This window comes from Berghia stephanieae, chromosome 1, assembly GCF_034508935.2.
Source record: "Berghia stephanieae isolate SIO BIC M18660-M18661 chromosome 1, UCSD_Bste_1.3, whole genome shotgun sequence".
Taxonomy (NCBI): Eukaryota; Metazoa; Mollusca; class Gastropoda; order Nudibranchia; family Aeolidiidae; genus Berghia; species Berghia stephanieae.
Genome location: NC_088360.1, coordinates 47,249,952 through 47,268,389, shown reverse-complemented (window position 1 = coordinate 47,268,389; position 18,438 = coordinate 47,249,952). Strand labels below are relative to the sequence as shown.

Genomic DNA, 18,438 nt, shown 5'->3' with positions numbered 1-18,438 from the left:
ATGTGAAACAAGGCTGCACCAATCATTGGCTAAATCATTTTTTCTTAAAAGAATAAATTATTTCAATTGTCAAAGTTGTCTTCACAGTAGGAGGAAATATCTGCCTTCAAAAAGAGACATTTAAGGATATGTTTTAAAGAGAAATGATTCAGTTTCTTTGAATTATGAGACATTTAAGCGAAACATGCATTTAAACGATTACCTCTGTATTTGTTTTTAGGTTGCTTTTTTTTTTGTTGTTGTCTATTTTGGTTTCTTTGAATATTTTAAGATAAGCAATATTTTGTTTAAATTAAAGTGTAAAATTTCAATGGTTTTAAGTCGTGTCATAAAAATGTCAGTAACATTCATGAATTACTTTTCTTGTTGTATGGTTTGAAAGAGATATATGTCTTCAATCTTTGTCAAATCTTATATTAATATTATTTTCAGACAAGTCTTTGTTTAGCCTTCCCCTAATAACTAGATTAAGCAATTATATCTTAAAAGGATGTCTCGCCTTGTAACATTACAAAGCCATATCATGTGTATTCAGTGAAGTGAGTGGAGCAGGCACTTATGTTTATAATAACAGAAAATGAAGTGGGTAGAAAAGTGCCAGAAGACAGTAGAGAATAATATTTTGGTGGCGATGGGGACTTGAACCCACGATCTTACTGATACGACAACTGCATGGCCTTGAGAGGGACGCTATGCAGTTGACGCCATCAACCACTCAAAAAAAAAAAGTGGTTTCAAAGGTAGTGTCTTTCCTGAGTCCCTCTCCCGACATCTTGAGGTCATGGGTTCAAGACACACAAACCCCTCAACATTTGTTTACAAGCCAGCAATAATGCTAAAGCTCTATTCTCAACACAAACATATAACATAAAGATGATTGAGACATTCAGTAAGCTCTGATATTGGGGTTGAATATTATAGCGTGCAAAAACTCTGGCCTTGACGGTTTTTCGTAAGGCTGGCATTTTACAGGCATTACACCAATCATCTCGGATGTGATTGAGTGCCCAGGTTTAGGCAGTGATGTAGAATGCAAGACTGGTAGCACAAAAAGGATGTATAACATGTGACTTTGCATGAAATGGACTATTGGTTCCAGATGGCCTGAATGAAGCATTTTGAAGTACATTGAACATGATGGAATTAGTGGTAATTTTTCAAATGTTAATATTTTCTGTCATTTATTTATAGAAATATATGGATTTTCTCCCATTTTTTCCCCACTCTTAACAAGTGTTGAATACAGAGACCAAGGGCTTACCAGACCTACAGTTTTGATCATGTTACCTTACAGAGAGAAGGCAAAAAAGGTTGTCAGTATTCTCATTCACCTTCTGTCTGCATCTGATAAGGTAAATTACTGAATAGTGATTACTACTTTAATTTAATTTACAGATTATGAAACTTGACTATTGGCTTTAATGGGGAATAATGAGTGTAGTTTCTTAAAACATTTTCTTTGTTTTTGTCGTTTTAATTTGAAAATCAATTTGATGATTTGGTTTATTGCAACATAACACTAGATTTGTAACGTAGGTTACAAATGTTTTAAAAAAATATATATAAATAGAAAGGGTCATTGGAAAACTTCAGAGGCAGCAGAGGCGAATGATTACTGTCAGGATGGCATAATGTTGTCTTAGATATTTTGAATGAGTGTGAAATTCACATTCTGATGGCATGGGAGAAAAATATCAGTATTTGTATTTGAAAATAGCATTTTGTACCTATTTTCTATTTCTGGATATTTCTCAAAGGCAACTTTTGGGTTTCAGTTGTATTGTCATTTTTAAACCATTGTTCTTTGTTTTGTTTAAGCTTATAGGAAAGGGAGGGGGGGGGGGGGGTCTTTCTTCAACCAATTTGTTCCTTTTTGTGCTTCATTCCAGCATTTTTGTCAGCTTCTTTGGCAGAATCACTCCATTTATCTCTCTTCCTTTGTGCCATTCTGCCATTGTCTCTTTAATTCCGATCTCAACACTAATGATGATAAATGAGGAGGGGGGGGGGGGGTGGATAGAAAGGTGATAAAAAGTTATATGTTTAACAATTGCCAAAAGGGAGATGAATGGAGAAATTCCGTATTCCATTACCTTACACAAGTGATCGTATTGCCAGCTGGGCCACAATTTTGCCTCTCTGTGTCTGGTAACAACTTTTGTGGTAATTTTGAGAGGGAATTATCCATACCTACAAATGCATAATAATGATAATAAAATTCTATAGTGTCTATTCCACTATAAATGCTAAAAGTTGCTTTACAATTCAGAAATTCTCATCCACAGCATTTCATCATCTACAAGCATGCATGCGTACACACATACACACTGAGTCTTAAAAGCATGTAGCTATATGCAATTTGGAATCACAGAGCACCTATGAATTTGTCTACCTACTCATGTACATATGAACACAATGCATACATGGATAATCTCCTAAAACATATTGGTTAAGGACTAAGGAACTACAGAGAGAGAAAGAGAGAGAGAGGGAGGGAGGGAGATGGGGGGGGGGGGGCATCTAAATGTGACATCATCCTGTTAACTTTGACATTCAGAAAGGGCTAGAATTACAAAATGCATCCCATGCACCACAAGAGTCAATAATTTTTCTAATGTAAATGCAGGAGAGACAACCTAACCTGGAAGTTTCCATGAATGAAATGAGTTTATATACATATGTTTCTGGTTCCAAAGATGTCACAATTTTCTTCTTTGACATTTTAATGTTGTTGATTTGAAATCATTGATATGCAATAATATTTTCGCATTTTCACAGGCATTTTTCCAACCTTCTAAGTGAGTCCTGCTAAGACGAAACGGTTCATAAAATATTTAAGTTTAATATCTCTCATTTTTTTCTGGGTATGAAAATCAACAGTCCAAATACCAGAATTTTGATGAAGAATAACAACTGCTGTAGGGCAAGAGTTTTCACCAGTAATGCACCTCTCAAAACACATATTGTGTTTTTGTAGTTCATTCTATAAAACACTGTAGAATTTAATGTTGAGTGGAAAGGGGGAAAAAAGAGTACCAAAAAGAAATCAGATCACCCATGAGGAATGGAAAATACAGTAGCAGAATTGCCAGCATTGCCTCCTCATTTGCCACAAAACAATCCTCACAACGCTCTCTGATCTCTTCTGTTGGGAAAAAAAATTCATCACCTTTACAATGTTAAAACAAACAAGACTAACAAAACTGTTTTGTTTCCATCAATGGCAGAGAATTTGCCTCCATTGATGTTTTCCGATTTATTCATTTTGTTTTCTCCTTCTGTCCAGCTGTATCTGGGTTTTAGTAGTGACAATAGCAACATCAATATTAGTCTTCCTCCTTGCCTTAAGAAGATTCAAAATTAAAAGAATATTATACAAATTTACAAATCAAGTTCACACCTAGCCGCCTACTATCCTAACCTCTGAATACAAAATTCTTATTCTATTAAATTTGTCCCAGAAGATAAAATGTTACAAAGTGGCCCAAATTTTCTTCTTTTCTGACAGGTGAAAGCCGGTAGTTTGAAACGGTTTCTTGATGAATTTTCAGAAATAGAAAAGACAGAAGTCTGTGGCAGTAGTCATAAAGCAGGTAAATTTGTTTTCATGGGAAATTTTACTCAGTCAACATCTTCTACAAACATTTTACTGTAAGGTTTACCAACAATAAATGGATGAACTCTATCCTCCTCATGGAATTCTATTTCATTCTCTGTCTTAATTTTCTAATTTTTGTGATTACTTCTTGGAAGTTGGAAAATGAAATTGTTTACATTTAAATATCTTTTTATGAAATTTGTCATTGTTTGTTCTGTTTACATATTCATTCTGCTGATTTTGTCTTCTTAATAGTCCAAATTTTCCATTTCTAATGAATTGCTTAATTTATATTTTTAAAGGCTTGGCAGACTTGCCAACTTGTATTTCTCATATTTTGATAAGCCTCGAGGTCCAAAAGGTTTAATATGGGAATGTTAACCAAATTATGCCAAAAGCAAAAAGTCAAGGTTGAGAACAAAAAGTGAAAAAAAGTGGAGGAGATAGGGTTTATTGTCTCGTAATAAGTCTCCATAAATCTGCAAATGGTGTGGTTGAAATTTTGGAATTTTGCACGTGTGAACATATGATTTTTTTGAGAAAAATATGAGACAAGCAGCTAATAAATTACGAAAAATATAATAAATCTTTTTAAATCATTGAGGTTGGTTGGCATACTCTAAGCTTTCTGTTCCCTTATATTAGAAAGAGATTTAACATCTTTATATGTGAACTTGTTTGCAAAGATTGTTAAGGCGTCTTAGTGATTGGGCAGTTTTAGTGGTGTAATAATGCACATTCTGGAAAATAGAGATATAGAAGTTTGTTTCCAGGTTAGATAAACTGATTCTTTAATTTTTCTGGCACTGTATTATGCACTTAATGTCTTTATTTAGTCCCTCTCTTAACAAGCTAAAGTAACATTTCTGATAATTGAAATGGGATGAATGAATGTAAATATGTGTTTAGCGAGTATTATGAAACCCTTATTAATAAATCTGCAATTACTACACTAGAAAGTGGTTTGTAGCTTATTTTGACTTTGATTAAAGGGCTAATTTTTCACTTTTTTGTTTGTTTGTTTGTTTCTTCATGTTTTAAGTCATCCAATAATATGATAGTTCTATGATTTCTAGTCTTTCTTAAACATTTGTGTCTAAATTAAATACATGCAATTTGTGATAATTGCAACCTTTTTTTCCTGCTTTCACAGAGGACTATGCCCAACTTTTTGAGGGAAACATTGATGACAACTTTATGATAGGATTGAGTATTTCAAAGTCAAGTTTAAAACTGTATACCAAAAGATATGGATCAGACATAATTCTTGCTTCTCCACTTGGTTTAAGGTCTCTTATTAGTGCCACAAAGTAAGTAATTATGCTACATTGCAAATTTTATACAAGATTATCGCAATTTAAGTTTAAACCTTATTTGAGATCTACTACTACTACTACTACTACTACTACTACTACTACTACTACTACTACTACTACTACTACTACTATAATAATGATGATAATAATAATATTGTGGTTGTTCATACTCAATTTCAGAAATTACGAATTTCCTTGTCAAATTACAAAAAATTGACATAAAAATGACTAAATTTGGAGTTTTCAATTTGGCAGGTCTGCTGAGGGGGGGGGGGGGGGGGTATGCTTGAACACATTCTACAAGCGCATGTGGGATCACAATTATGAGCCAAAATATTTTGATTTTACAGCTATGTGGTCTAGTGGTATGACACTCGCCTTTGGATTGGGAGGTCTAGGGTTTGAATCCTGTTCTGAGCAGTGCATAGTTGTCCTTAAAAAAGGCTCTTTTTTCACATTCTCTAATCGTCATCAGGTGTAAGATGAATACCTGGCTGTTAACAGCATAGTCCCTGTTTGAAAAAAAAAATAGTAATATCACCTAACATACATCAAGACTCGTTCGATCTATTAAGAGTTGCAAGTGTTTAGGGACACCTTGTAAAGTACTTTGAGTATGTTTAGTGGATATTGCGCTATAACGCTCACATTATTGGTTTCATTTGCGGAAATTAAAGAGAATCTGACAATTTGGACTATATGCTTAGTTATCTTTGGTTTTATCTATTTTTCAATACATTTACAGTTCTTATGAATGTTCCAAAATCCATCTCTCTCTCTCTCTCTCTCTCTCTCTCTCTCTCTCTCTCTCTCTCTCTCTCTCTCTCTCTCTCGCTCTCACTCTCTCTCTCTTTCTCACTTTCTCTATTTTTCACAATCATGGAACAAAGAGTGGCTACTGTTTGAAAACAATTTGTGTGATAAGAAGATGAACCTCAACAGTCATAGACTTTCAATTTTCTATCAGAGTTTCATTAATGCTTGAAAACTGCTTTGTCTTAAAGGTGATAAGAGAATGAAACAGGATTTGTTTCTGTATTGTTGTCGAATTGAATCCAACATGCTGAAATTACATTTCAGAATAATTATTTCTAAGAGAAAATAATATTAAGTGATACTAAACTAGCTGCTAGAAAGTAACAAACAAAAATAATTATAACAGCTTCAAAAGAGTACATAATACCAAACACGGAACATTGCAAGCTCAAGACTGTTCTTCAGCCAACAACAAAAAACAAAACAAATAAAACATCAATACATTACTTAAAAGCCCAGATAGATGGCAGAGAAAAAGTAATGTATTTATGATTTTTATTGGGTTCTTGTTGTAATGAAGGTGTGAAGAGGAAGTTGACTTTATATTATCTAATTTTTAAATGTGTTGTCAGATTTTCGTTTTTAATTACATTTTTTCAGAGAGAAACGAGATTTTGAGTTTTTATCTTCCATTGAGATGCTAATCATGGACCAGACAGATGTGTATATGATGCAAAACTGGGATCATATTGTTGTAAGTGAAAACTCAACTCTGTCTTTATTACTATTCACTTTTATGTTGCTACTGCTTCACAATGATTTAAGGAATGGTAGTATGCTGAGCAATTTATTTTATAAAGATGTGCTACTGAATTTAATATCTAATATGTCATGTCAGGGTGGGTTTATTTCGCTATTCAATTAACTATTTTTTTAAAGGAGGGATAACTAGTGACCTGTCCAATGCAATTGTGATTTTATGATACAGAAACCTGTATAGAGTCTGGCTTTGTGGATCTTATGGCTCTTAATGATTGTTCTTAATGCTTTACTTCCCACTGCCTCTGTCACTGCGATGTATTTATCTTGACTTTGGTAGCAAGTAATAAAATTAATATCATACAAAGGCTACATGGTACAAACTGAAAACTAGTGTGAATGTTCATTTCTTAAGCACAAAAATACGTCTTTACTGTTGTCTGACAGTGGCTGGATGTATAATGATAATTACCAGTGCTGAGGGGTTTCCTGGAATCCGAGGAAATCCATGGTTTTAGAGTCAAGGGACGAATTTCCTCCTTTTAAAAAAATGTTTGCTCCCCAATCCAATGTACTGGCAGTGAGAGATGTGTTGTTGGAACAAATAGGTGTAGTTTCCCACTCTCGAGAAGTTAGTTAGAGTATCAATGATAGTTTATCATTTCAATTGCTCTAAAAGCAGGTGTAAGAAAAAATGGGGCTTAAAATAGGTACCACAAGAGACAATTTTAAAATATTTAAAATTGACTTTTCTCACTATAGTCATAAAGGATTCTGATAGTCATGGAAAACACTTTTTAAATTTTGAAAATCCATACATAAATAAGAAATTGAGAGCCAATTCATTTTTCAAGAACTTAGAATTTTTTTGCTTGCCAATTGATGTAAGAAAATGTTCCAACTTTGACGTCATGTAACTAACCACTGAAAAGATTCATCATACTTGTGATACACATTTTTAAAGCAGCGTGACTAGGTAAATAAAATAAACAAGATTTGAACCAGACACTAATTTTGTTCTAAATCTACAGTCTGTTGAAAATTCCCCAAAACACTCGCGAAAGTAAATGTTTTGGACTCCAGCATGACGAAATAGCATATTCCATATACTATTTTAACATAATGATCATACAAAATGACATGTAATTCACATCAACGGGTAGAGAGTACTCCAGGGAAGATATCTAATTTTTTTCAGACATTTTCTTCAAATGGTCTTTGAAAAATAAAGAACTGAACATCAGGAAACACGCAATTTTGCATGTGGTAGAAAAATAGCTATAATCACGAGCAAAATGTATAAAAGATTATTTAATCTCTCAAAATGAAGATAGAAGAAAATTATCACATGCTGTAGGAAACCAGACCTGCTGAATGAAAAAATCATCTTAACTTTTTGGTAAAGTCAATATTTCCTTCTCAAAATTCAACATGAAATCATGAATGAAAAGCACACTGTTCGAACCACCAGCATAAAATAATAAATCAACCTCTTAAGAAACCCCTATAATCTCAAGACATCATGTTTTTACTTCCGGAATGTCTGTTTTCACTTCCATTCTACTTTATGGACTTGTCTGGTATTTATATTGCTTGGTTTTGCCTTGGCCCTCTCTGGGATCCTTAACCGAAAGGGAGCAGTAAAATGTATTATTCCTATAATGGGGGATGATTTCTCCACTGTAAATCATCTCTTTGTCTGTTATTAGGAGGGTATCGATATATACGTTGGCAGTAGAGTGCTTTCCTCTAATACGGACATTTGCTTGTGCCCAGCAGGTGGGTCTTTTGCGCCCTCAACCCCCTACCATCCCAAAGTCTTTTAGTGCCTTAAGGTCTATGATGCGTGACTGTATCCTGATTTCTGTGTTACTGAATGAACTGCTACCCTTTAGATAGGACGCTAGTCTGAAATAAAGTACTTTCCGCCACACACGCCCTAAAGACCTAGCCATCCGATTATTTATGATTAATGTCCCTTTGCTTGAGAGGCGAGTATTGTACGAATTGAGGTATCGCAAATCTCACCAAAACCAAAACTGAAAAAAAGATCTCTTTATTTGCTTCTTTTCTCGTCTTAAATTTAATCTCTTCCCGATTTAAAACAAAAATATACCAAGAAAAAAAAATATCAAAAATAAGCAAACAAAAACAAATAAATACACATCATCCTATTATCCATTTTGATGCAGTTTTAATGGCGGAAAGAATTATTATTTAACTTTTACAGATATACTGCTTCATTATCCACTAGTAACTCTTATTGTTCCTTTACATAGTCTATCACTATCATGAAAGCATCAGGAAAAAAAAACTGTTAGAAAACAAAGTGGCACTTCGAAGTCTTATTTCTCCAATCTTATAACCATTACAGGTACCGCTTTTCCCAAATAAAATAAACAATAGCAATGCTTTTTCAATTCTCTAACACATTGGGACGGATCATTGTGTGTCTTTTGTCTATTTATAAAATACAAGTAGTGGGTATTCCTATGCAATTGATTTTAAAACGACATTACACCTTCGACCGTAAAAATCTACTTCAGTTCTAATGAGGTCAAACAATAATTTTGTCATAGAAACAACATGGCCACCATGAGTGGAGACTGTGTGTATAAATTCGTCCCCTGTTTTTTGTTTAAAATAAATAAACATCGAGAGACAAACCAGATATGAAAAAAATTACATGTATAAATTGATAAAAACAAAACATCGTTCAATGAAAATCAAGGCTAGGAAGTCATCCAAAAAAGATTACAAGTTAATAAAAACCGGAAAAATGAGGGGTTTATTTAGGCTGTTCCATCATTAAAACATACCCACTTACCTACCCGAGTTATCAATTGAAATAACAACATTTGTCATATTCATTTTGTTTTAAACTATCTAAAACATAAACTATGAAGATACTTTAATAAAATATTCATGTGAACTCTTTTCTTTTTGTTCAGTAATTTGAGATCTCATTCTCACAGCATTTTGCGTGCTGTTACAAACTACAATCAGGTGTAAAAAAATCAGATAACACCCAAAGCTGAAAACAAGGATTTAGTGGGCTTTTTTAAAATGCGATACCTCAGCCATGACACAACCTTCATTAAAACAAATTGGTAGAAGTAGAGATAAGATGTTTGCCTTTTAGATAGACTCGGTTCAAAATTTATATCAATAATATGTTGGGATTTTTAGCTGCTTTAAAGTTTTAAAACAGTATTTTTTGAACCTTTAATGTCCATTTTTTATTTTTGAAGTGGTATAGGAATAAAGCTGAAACATTTCTCTTTAAGATGATACCAAATTTAGCTCTGTAGGTTTTTTAATGGCCGAGGTATGAATGGTTGAATGACCCGGTTTAAAATTAGTCCTTTTCTCGACGCGTGATGCAAAATATATAGGTTTTTTTTCTGCCACAAAAATGACGTCTGTTGTGGTATCTACTTAAAGGCAATCATTCAAATTTTCCTCCTTTTTCACTTTTTGTTATCATCAGCACGGAATTACAAACTATGGTTCATACTTTACATGTCTTGCTATATAAGTGTTTTCTACAGGCTTGGGACCATCATGTTCAAGACATGGCCTCATTAGAAGCCTTTTTTGTTTGTTTGTTGTATTTCTTTATTGTGTTTGTTTGTTAGGAGTTTGTTGTTTTTGTTTTTTTTTTTTTTTTTTTTTTTTTTTTGGGGGGGGGGGGGGTTCTTCTTTTCTTTTTGTTTTTCAGGGTTTTTTTCTTTCTTTTTCAGTTTTATTGACAACAAAATATTTTTTGTAAGAATAGTAAGCTGTTCATAAACCCTTGTTTGCAATCTTGACAATGTTAGTCAATCATCTGTCAAGCATTCTTCTTGGATGAAGCGACGTAGTTTGTCCACTATGTCAAGTTTTTAATTATTTGTGAGGAAGACAGTCTGATGACTCTTCTTCATTTTCATTATCCAGGTGTTGTCTTTTGTGTGGCTGAACAGAGTCCAGTAGCTCCTGAGTTGTTAGTTCATCACTGATAGGTCCAATCAAGATGGAATCAAGGTGTGGAGATTAAGCGGAGAAGGTGTGCGATTTAGCAGATGGATTATATAGAAAAAATTCCGTTTTTCGGGAATGTGTAGAGTAAAAACGGAATGTGCAATTAACCGATGTGCGATTAAGCAGAGTGAACTGTAGTTCGAGTTAATATCTTTTGAAACAATGAGTCCTTAAGTGCTTATAAGATGTGAATTGTGAATACCAAATGTTTTCTAGATAAAACCTTTAAAATCATTTTTATCATTAGTTTTGTCTTCCTTCCACAGCATTCACTGCAGCATTTCCATTTGCAACCAAAGGCTTCACATAATGTTGACTTTTCTCGTGTCAGGATGTGGGCAATTGATGGCCTGTGAGTTATAGATGGTTGACTAGTTTTTGTTGATATTTGTTTAATTTTTATTACAAAACATTTTTAATTTAATTACAAAACAAATATTTAAATAATAACCAGTCCTCATGAGGGAATAGCCATGCATCAACATCGTTCTCTTGAAGTTTTTATTGATGTACTGTTGTTTAGAAATATAAAGAATTTTTTTTTTTTGGTGGTGTTTATTACTTTAAAATCCTAATTTGTTTTGTTTATTTTTGCTACACACATTTTTTTTAAATTGTGAAGAAGAATTTTTTCATTACAACACAACTGTGTCTGGTATGATTCTTTATGTCTGATATTCTTTTCAAATTGTCAATTCCTCATAGTAACTTTTGCTTTCAGGCATTAGAACTGTTTTTTAATGAATGATAATCATTATTTATATGTCAACCTTTTACTCCTATTTAGTGTAATAAGTCACTCAAAATAATTGACTAGATATTAATCTTATATGCTGCAAGGAGGAGGAGGGGGGCTAAGAGAGAGAGAGAGAGCGTTATTTATTTGGTGTGTATATGTTTTATTTATTTATTTTTGTCTTTCTTTTTTTTCTTTTTTCTTCAAAATATTTGCTATGAACGTGATGGTAATCATTTTGGATCGAATGCATTTGAAATTTTTTATAAAACCAATATTTGTTGACTTGAACTTTATCTTTTCTCTCCCACAGGAGTAAGTATTTCCGTCAAACCATCATTTTCAGCTGTGTTTTGCTTCCAGAGTTTATCAGTGTTTTCAACAAGTATTGCCACAGTATCCTTTGTTATTTTTTCCAATGAGAATGTGATCTGAAAAAGAATTGAAGTCTATTTTTAGTAAACTGACAATTATGAAAACAGTAGAAATGTTTGTTATGAATTAAAATTTATTTGTTTAAAGTTTTGGAGCCTCTTTGATCTGCTATTTACATTATTTCAATTTGAAAAAGAGGAAATGTATCGAATGAGTCTTTTTTCTTCTTTTTAATTTTTCTTTTTTCTGTTCTTTCTTTATTTTCTTTTATATCTTTATTTTATTTCTTTTGTCCATTTGTTTGTTTATATTTATTTTAATCAATTTTTTTTTTAGTTTGTAGAATATTAAAAGTAGAAGCATCTTTTATCATTTTGTTTTGTACTTGAATTCCTTTCTCTGTCTCTTTTTCATATCAGTTTAGTTTTCCTTAACTCTTCTGTCAGATTATAGCGGTAAAATAATGGTTGAGAAAAATGAAAAAGTCGGATCCTTGCGTTCTTGTCTTTCAGATGTTCCTCAGGTAAATATATATATATATAGATTATGAAGACTAGTCTTAAACATAGGACTTGAATTCCACACCCTGGTTTTGAGATCATAAATTAGTGGAATATGCTTGCATTATTCAGGGTTCCCACTCAGTCGGGAAGTGGTCTTGAATTTTTAAATTTCTTCAAGACCGGGAAAAAACGGTCTTGATTTTTCTTGTCTGAGTCGGGAGCTTTCAATTCAGGTGTGGTCATAAACCTGAAGTTTGATATCTTACTATTTACTTATTAAGCAGTGATGATAATCTTCCGCGGAATTCCGGGATTTTGGGAACTTCTCAGAATTTTTCAGCTGGATTTGCTGTGTCAAACATTTTCCTCAAAACTACAATATCACCATAATGTCTTATGTCATATTTTGACTCCTGTGCTCAGCCTCGTGAAATTTGTTGACGGTCCGTCTTTATGACGTTGGGTCAGACAGAATGGCGCCAGATGTCACAACACAGTTGATACAGAAGACCAGTGGCGTTCTTTGATTAGTTGATGGGGAGGGATAAATGGGTTTTGATTTTTTTTCTCTGATGTAGGTGCCTATTGCCTTTTTAATTTCTGTCTCTCTGACTCTCCGTTATCTCTCTCTCTCTCTCTCTCTCTCTCTCTCTCTCTCTCTCTCTCTCTCTCTCTCTCTCTCTCTCTCTCTCTCTCTCTCTCTCTCTCTCTCTCTCTCTCTCTCTCTCCCCCTCCCTCCCTCCCTCCCTCCCTCCCTCCCTCCCTCTCGCAACCATCCTTTAAATAATCTGGTAATACGGAGATACAATAAAGCAATGGTGATTGGCTTTGTTTACTCTTCTTTTTTTTTGCCTTTGGACTATGGTTTGAAATTTGAGAGATTATTTGGTTGTATTTATAAGCTGCATAACCACTAGGTTTCCGTAACAAAGATATTGTAGCCTGCTTTATAAAGTAAAAACCAAAAGAAAACAACACTGGCCTTTACTTTGAATATTATTGTAGGCCTTTAAAATGTTATGTGAAAAGGACAATTCATTAAATGTTTACAAAAAGTAAATTTATGTCTAATGATAAGAATGGATTTACACTAGTAGTCATATATTACATAATACAAAACATTCCTGTTATTTTTACATTTTGCTTGTGTTTGAGAGACCGAGAAAGTTTCCTCCTTTTTGATAAATTGATATTAACATCACTGATTAAGCTTTGTTAAGTTAACCTGCTAATCATGCCTGGTGGAACATTCCAGGAGTTCTGGACCAAATATCCAGCTTTCAAAGACTGGTTAAATAATACTAGCAACAATCTTGAAACGTACTGCATATTGTGTAAAAAGACTATTTATATCAAGGCCATGGGCAGGTCTGCTTTGACTTCCCAAATGCAAGGGAACAATCACAAGTCACTAGCATTGGCTATATCTTGGAGTGACAGGAGGTCGTTACTCAACTTTGTTGCAAAGCCGTCAACGTCTACTAGCTCTTGCGCTTCTGATTCAACGCAGGCACAGGTGATGCTAAAGCCTTCATCAAGAGATAGTTTTGTGTGTAAGTCCGATGTCATTGATGCTGAGATTTGGTGGTGTGTGAGAATGGCAATGAAAAACCACTCTGCCAGTTTGAATGAAGACATTGACTTGACTACTTTTATTTGAAACAAAAGTTCAGTCAATACAAAAATTTAGTTGTGGAGAAACTGTTGGTCTTGAAAAAAAAATCTTGAATTTTGAAATGGGTTTTGAGTGGGAACCCTGTTTATTATATAGACCCAATGAATATTCATATGGCCTTGCCCGAGAGAAAGCGTCCCTGCACATGCGCAATCACTTAAAAAGTGAACCTTGCAAAGCAATCATCGTGTTTTTAATTCTCTTGGATTTAAAATTAATTACCTACTTATATTGATGAATAGTTATTGAAAATATATTATTTTGTGCTTAAATTATCATGTGATGATTCGTGGATCATGATTTTGTTCTTCAATTATTAAGATATTAAGTGGATTGTTATCGATTTCATTTTATCGTGCGTGATTTCGCGCTTGCACTTATTAATTAAGACAATGGCGTCGGACGCCCCACTGACCCAATTCCTTAACAGGACGGCGTGTAACAATAACAATGAAACCAAAAATAACAGCGATGACGGTGAAAATAGGAGTGATGTGTCGAGTAAGACTGAAGGTAGGAAGAAGGGCGAGCCTTCCAAAGTAAAGAGAAATAAAAAATCAGATAATGGTGGCGACGGCGAACTTTCAGAAATTAAACAACAACTGAATAAACTCATGGCGATCATTCCGGTTGTCACGGAGTTAAAAAATGCATACGATAAGGAGGTGACAGAATGTGACACGCTGAATGACTACCAAATAATTAACAATGTTCATGATGGACAAGAAGACGAAGTGTCAGAAGCACAAACGTCTTCATCGATCTCCTATTTTAAAGACGTTTCAGGTACAAAGGAAATTGAAGGGCCTCTAATTAACGAGGACCTAGCAAAGGGAATTAATAATATCCTGTGCAACGGAATGAAAATATCGGATAGGGACCAACTATTTCAAAAATATATAAAACCGACAAATTGTGGCAGAATGGAGACTCTTACTTGTAATCCAGAAATTTTTAAGATGGTTCAAAAAGAGACGAGACAAACTGACTCGAGTATTCAAAAAATACAAACAACACTCATGAAAAGCTTATGCGCCATGACGATGTGTTTCGAAAAACTGACCAAAATAAATATAGAGTCAGTTTGTCAACAGGATATAGACTCCATCACTAATTCCTGTGCAGATTCCGTGGCGTTATTAGCAGACGGGTCACACAGCCTGGATTTACATAGACGACAGAATTTTAAATCTGAAGTAAAATTGGAATTCTCGTCATTGTGTTCGGAGCAGTATCCGTGCGAGGACTCTCTTTTTGGTAAACAATTGACAGAAAAAGTCAAAGATGTCTCGGAAACCCTGAAGGTTTCTCAAAGAGTCAATCGTGTCAAACCATACCAAAGACATCAAAACAAGCCGTTCTTTTTAAAGAAAAGGTTATCTTTTTTAGACGGGAAAAACCCTGTGTACAACAACAGGGGAAAACATTACAAAAACAACAACAACAACAACAACAAATACCAGAACTTCAGCAACAAAACTCGACAACAGGGTCGTCGCAACAAACCATATTAAATGTAAGTGAAGGAAACGATTTAGCTTTAGGTGGTCGAACAAGGCATTTTATTCATAATTGGGAAAAAATCACAGAAGACAAAATAATTTTACAATGTGTCAAAGGCTGTAAAATCCAATTCATTTCTCCACCAATTCAAAATAAAATTCCCCATCAATTGAAATTTAATGCACAGGAAACCATAGCATTAAGGGCTATAATTGGAGAATTATTGAAACAAGAAGTAATTGAGGAAAGCACTGTTGAAGAGGGAGATTACATGAATAATATTTTCTTAAGAGAGAAAAGATCGAATAACAACAAATACAGACCGATTCTTAATCTCAAATGCTTGAATAAAAATTTTGTTAAATTTACTCACTTCAAGATGGAGGGACTAACTACGTGCCTTAATCTCATGCAACAAAATTGCTACATGGCATGTATTGATATATCCAATGCTTTTCATAGCATTCCAATGCACCCCGATTTTACAAAATACTTAAAATTTATGTTTGAGGGTCAAGTTTATAAATACATGGTTTTGCCTCAGGGGTTTCGAGATAGCCCAAGACTGTTTACCAAAATTTTAAAACCAGTGTTAGGTTTTTTGAGACAAAGAGGTTTTTTGTCTAGTGTGTACATTGATGATTTCTATCTACAAGGCTCTAATCATAAAGCATGTCAGGAAAACGTTATAATTACGAAGCAACTTCTGACGTCGTTAGGTTTTGAACTCTCTGATAAATCTATATATGAACCTACGCAAAAGCTATTACATTTAGGTTTCATTCTAGATTCGACACTGATGAAAATAAGTTTAGGTGAGGATAAAAGAAATCATATCATCCAGATGTCAAAGAATGTGATGAGTCATACCTCCCTTACAGTAAGGGAATTAGCAAGATTAATTGGAGTCTTTGTGGCTAGTTTCCCAGCGGTTGAATATGGCCCGCTATATTATAGAGAACTGGAAATGCTTAAAATCAAATCATTAGAGACAAATTATAATTTTAATAACTATACCACTCTTAATGAAGAATGTGTACAAGAAATACAATGGTGGATTAAAGAGGGAGTTTATAGTGGGAAAATGATTTCTCATGGTAATGCAGATTTCACTATTCAAACAGACGCATCTAGTTATGCATGGGGGGCAGTTTTCAATGATAGAAATACACACGGCATGTGGACAGAAGAGGAGTCTAAACTCCACATAAATGTTCTCGAAATCAAAGCAGGGTTGTTGGGTATTCAGTCCCTATGTGATTTTAAGAATTGTCATATACAGATCCAAATGGATAATCAGACTGCCGTTTCATACATTAATAATCTTGGGGGTACACATTCTAGACTTGTTAACTATTATACTAAACAAATCATCTTGTGGTGTAAAGAAAGAGGAATCTGGTTGTCTGCTTGTCATATAGCTGGAAAATCAAATATAGCTGATTCACACAGTAGGAAAGTTAGAATTCATACAGAATGGAAATTACACCCAGAAGTTTTTGATAGGTTATGTGAGAAATTTGGATGCCCTGAAATAGATCTGTTTGCTTCTCGTGCAAACAGACAATTACCTATATATATGTCCTTTTATCCCGATCCTGAAGCCTGCGCCATTAACTCATTTCAACATAAATGGGATACTTACGGATATATCTTCCCACCATTTAATCTTATCTCCAGGATTCTCAGGAAAATCCAAGAAGACCAAAGTACAAAGATATTAATGGTCGTGCCACATTGGACAATAGCCCCTTGGTATCCAAAACTTATGGAAATGATGTGCCTTCCTCCTCTTTTTCTGAAGAAAGCCAAAAATGTGTTAATTTTACCATCAAACCACTCAGCAGTACATCCATTATACCCGAAACTCCAACTGATGGCATGTGTCTTATCAGGAACAATTTCAAAAGACAAGGGTTGTCCCGACGAGTTGTCAAGACTTTAATGAAAGGCTGGAGACCAAATACTGTTAAACAATACAATGTTTACCTTAAGAAATGGATAGAATTTTGTTCTGATAAACAATGGGATGTCGAGGAATATAGTGTTTCACACTGTCTAGAGTTTTTATTACACCTTTCTAAAAAAGGACTTTGTTATAGTGCAGTTAATACTGCTCGTTCTGCATTATCTTGCATTTTCGACCAACCTTCCATCGGAGATGATAACAAAATAAAACGTTTGATGAGAAGTATTTTCTTGGCTCACCCAAGCAAACCAAGATACACCAAAATTTGGGACGTTTCAATATTGTTAAATTTTTTGGAAAAATGCTCACCTTGTAAGGAATTAACTTTACAAATGCTCACTTTCAAATTAGTCACATTATGTGCCTTAGTCACTGGACAAAGATGCCAAACCATTCACTCGTTAAATTTAGAAGAGTGTCATATTACACAAGCTCGGGCCATCTTTCATGTTTCTAAATTATTGAAACATAATACCCCGAAAAATAATGAAAATTCCATAGTATTACCGGGATACCCATCTAATAAACGATTATGTGTTGTAACATATTTGCGAGAATATATAAAACGAACTAAACCGTTTAGAAATTCATCTCAACTGTTTTTGAGTTATGCATGTCCACATAAACCGGTAACTAAGGAAACAATCGGTCGATGGATTAAATTGACTCTTATGAAGTCGGGAATAAATACAAAAATATTCAAAGCACACAGCACCAGGGCTGCGAGCACGTCAGCTATTACTAAAGATGTAGATATTTCTGTCATACTTAAGGCAGCAGCATGGTCTGGTCAGAAGACGTTTGCTAAATTCTACAATAAACCAATTGTAAAAGATGATGGGACTGCATTTGGGAAAGCAGTGTTACGGAAAGCACGTTGATGTGAGTAATTTATCCTTATTATGAACATAATTATCAGTGTCTGGATTTAACAACAGGCTGATAATGAAAACACCAACGACCAATTACAGTAATTTTTACTGAAATCATAATATGGCACCTTGTTACTCAGTGTCTGGTGGAATCACAGACTGAGTTATATTTAATACCTCATTGACAATCTATGCAGTGTCTGGCTTAGGACACAGGCTGCAAATAGATTAAACATGATTAACCTGTGTCTGAATTTAGTCACAGAGTTATGAATGTATATCATAACTATCTATGCAGTGTCTGGCTTAGGACACAGGCTGCAATAGTTTTGAAAAACTTTTTACATACTGAA

At 34.1% G+C, this 18,438-nt stretch overlaps 1 protein-coding gene across 1 annotated transcript in view; it reads left to right on the top strand.

Annotated features, from left to right (window-relative positions):
- Nucleotides 1-18,438, top strand: part of LOC144976499 (U3 small nucleolar RNA-associated protein 25 homolog) — a 42,846-nt gene that overhangs the window by 14,304 nt on the left and 10,104 nt on the right. The window contains exons 9-15 of the mRNA XM_078920789.1: nt 1,235-1,352; nt 3,509-3,593; nt 4,752-4,908; nt 6,331-6,424; nt 10,719-10,804; nt 11,502-11,584; nt 12,010-12,086. Coding sequence (XP_078776915.1) covers nt 1,235-1,352; nt 3,509-3,593; nt 4,752-4,908; nt 6,331-6,424; nt 10,719-10,804; nt 11,502-11,584; nt 12,010-12,086 — 700 coding nt within the window. The remainder of the gene's footprint in view (nt 1-1,234; nt 1,353-3,508; nt 3,594-4,751; nt 4,909-6,330; nt 6,425-10,718; nt 10,805-11,501; nt 11,585-12,009; nt 12,087-18,438) is intronic.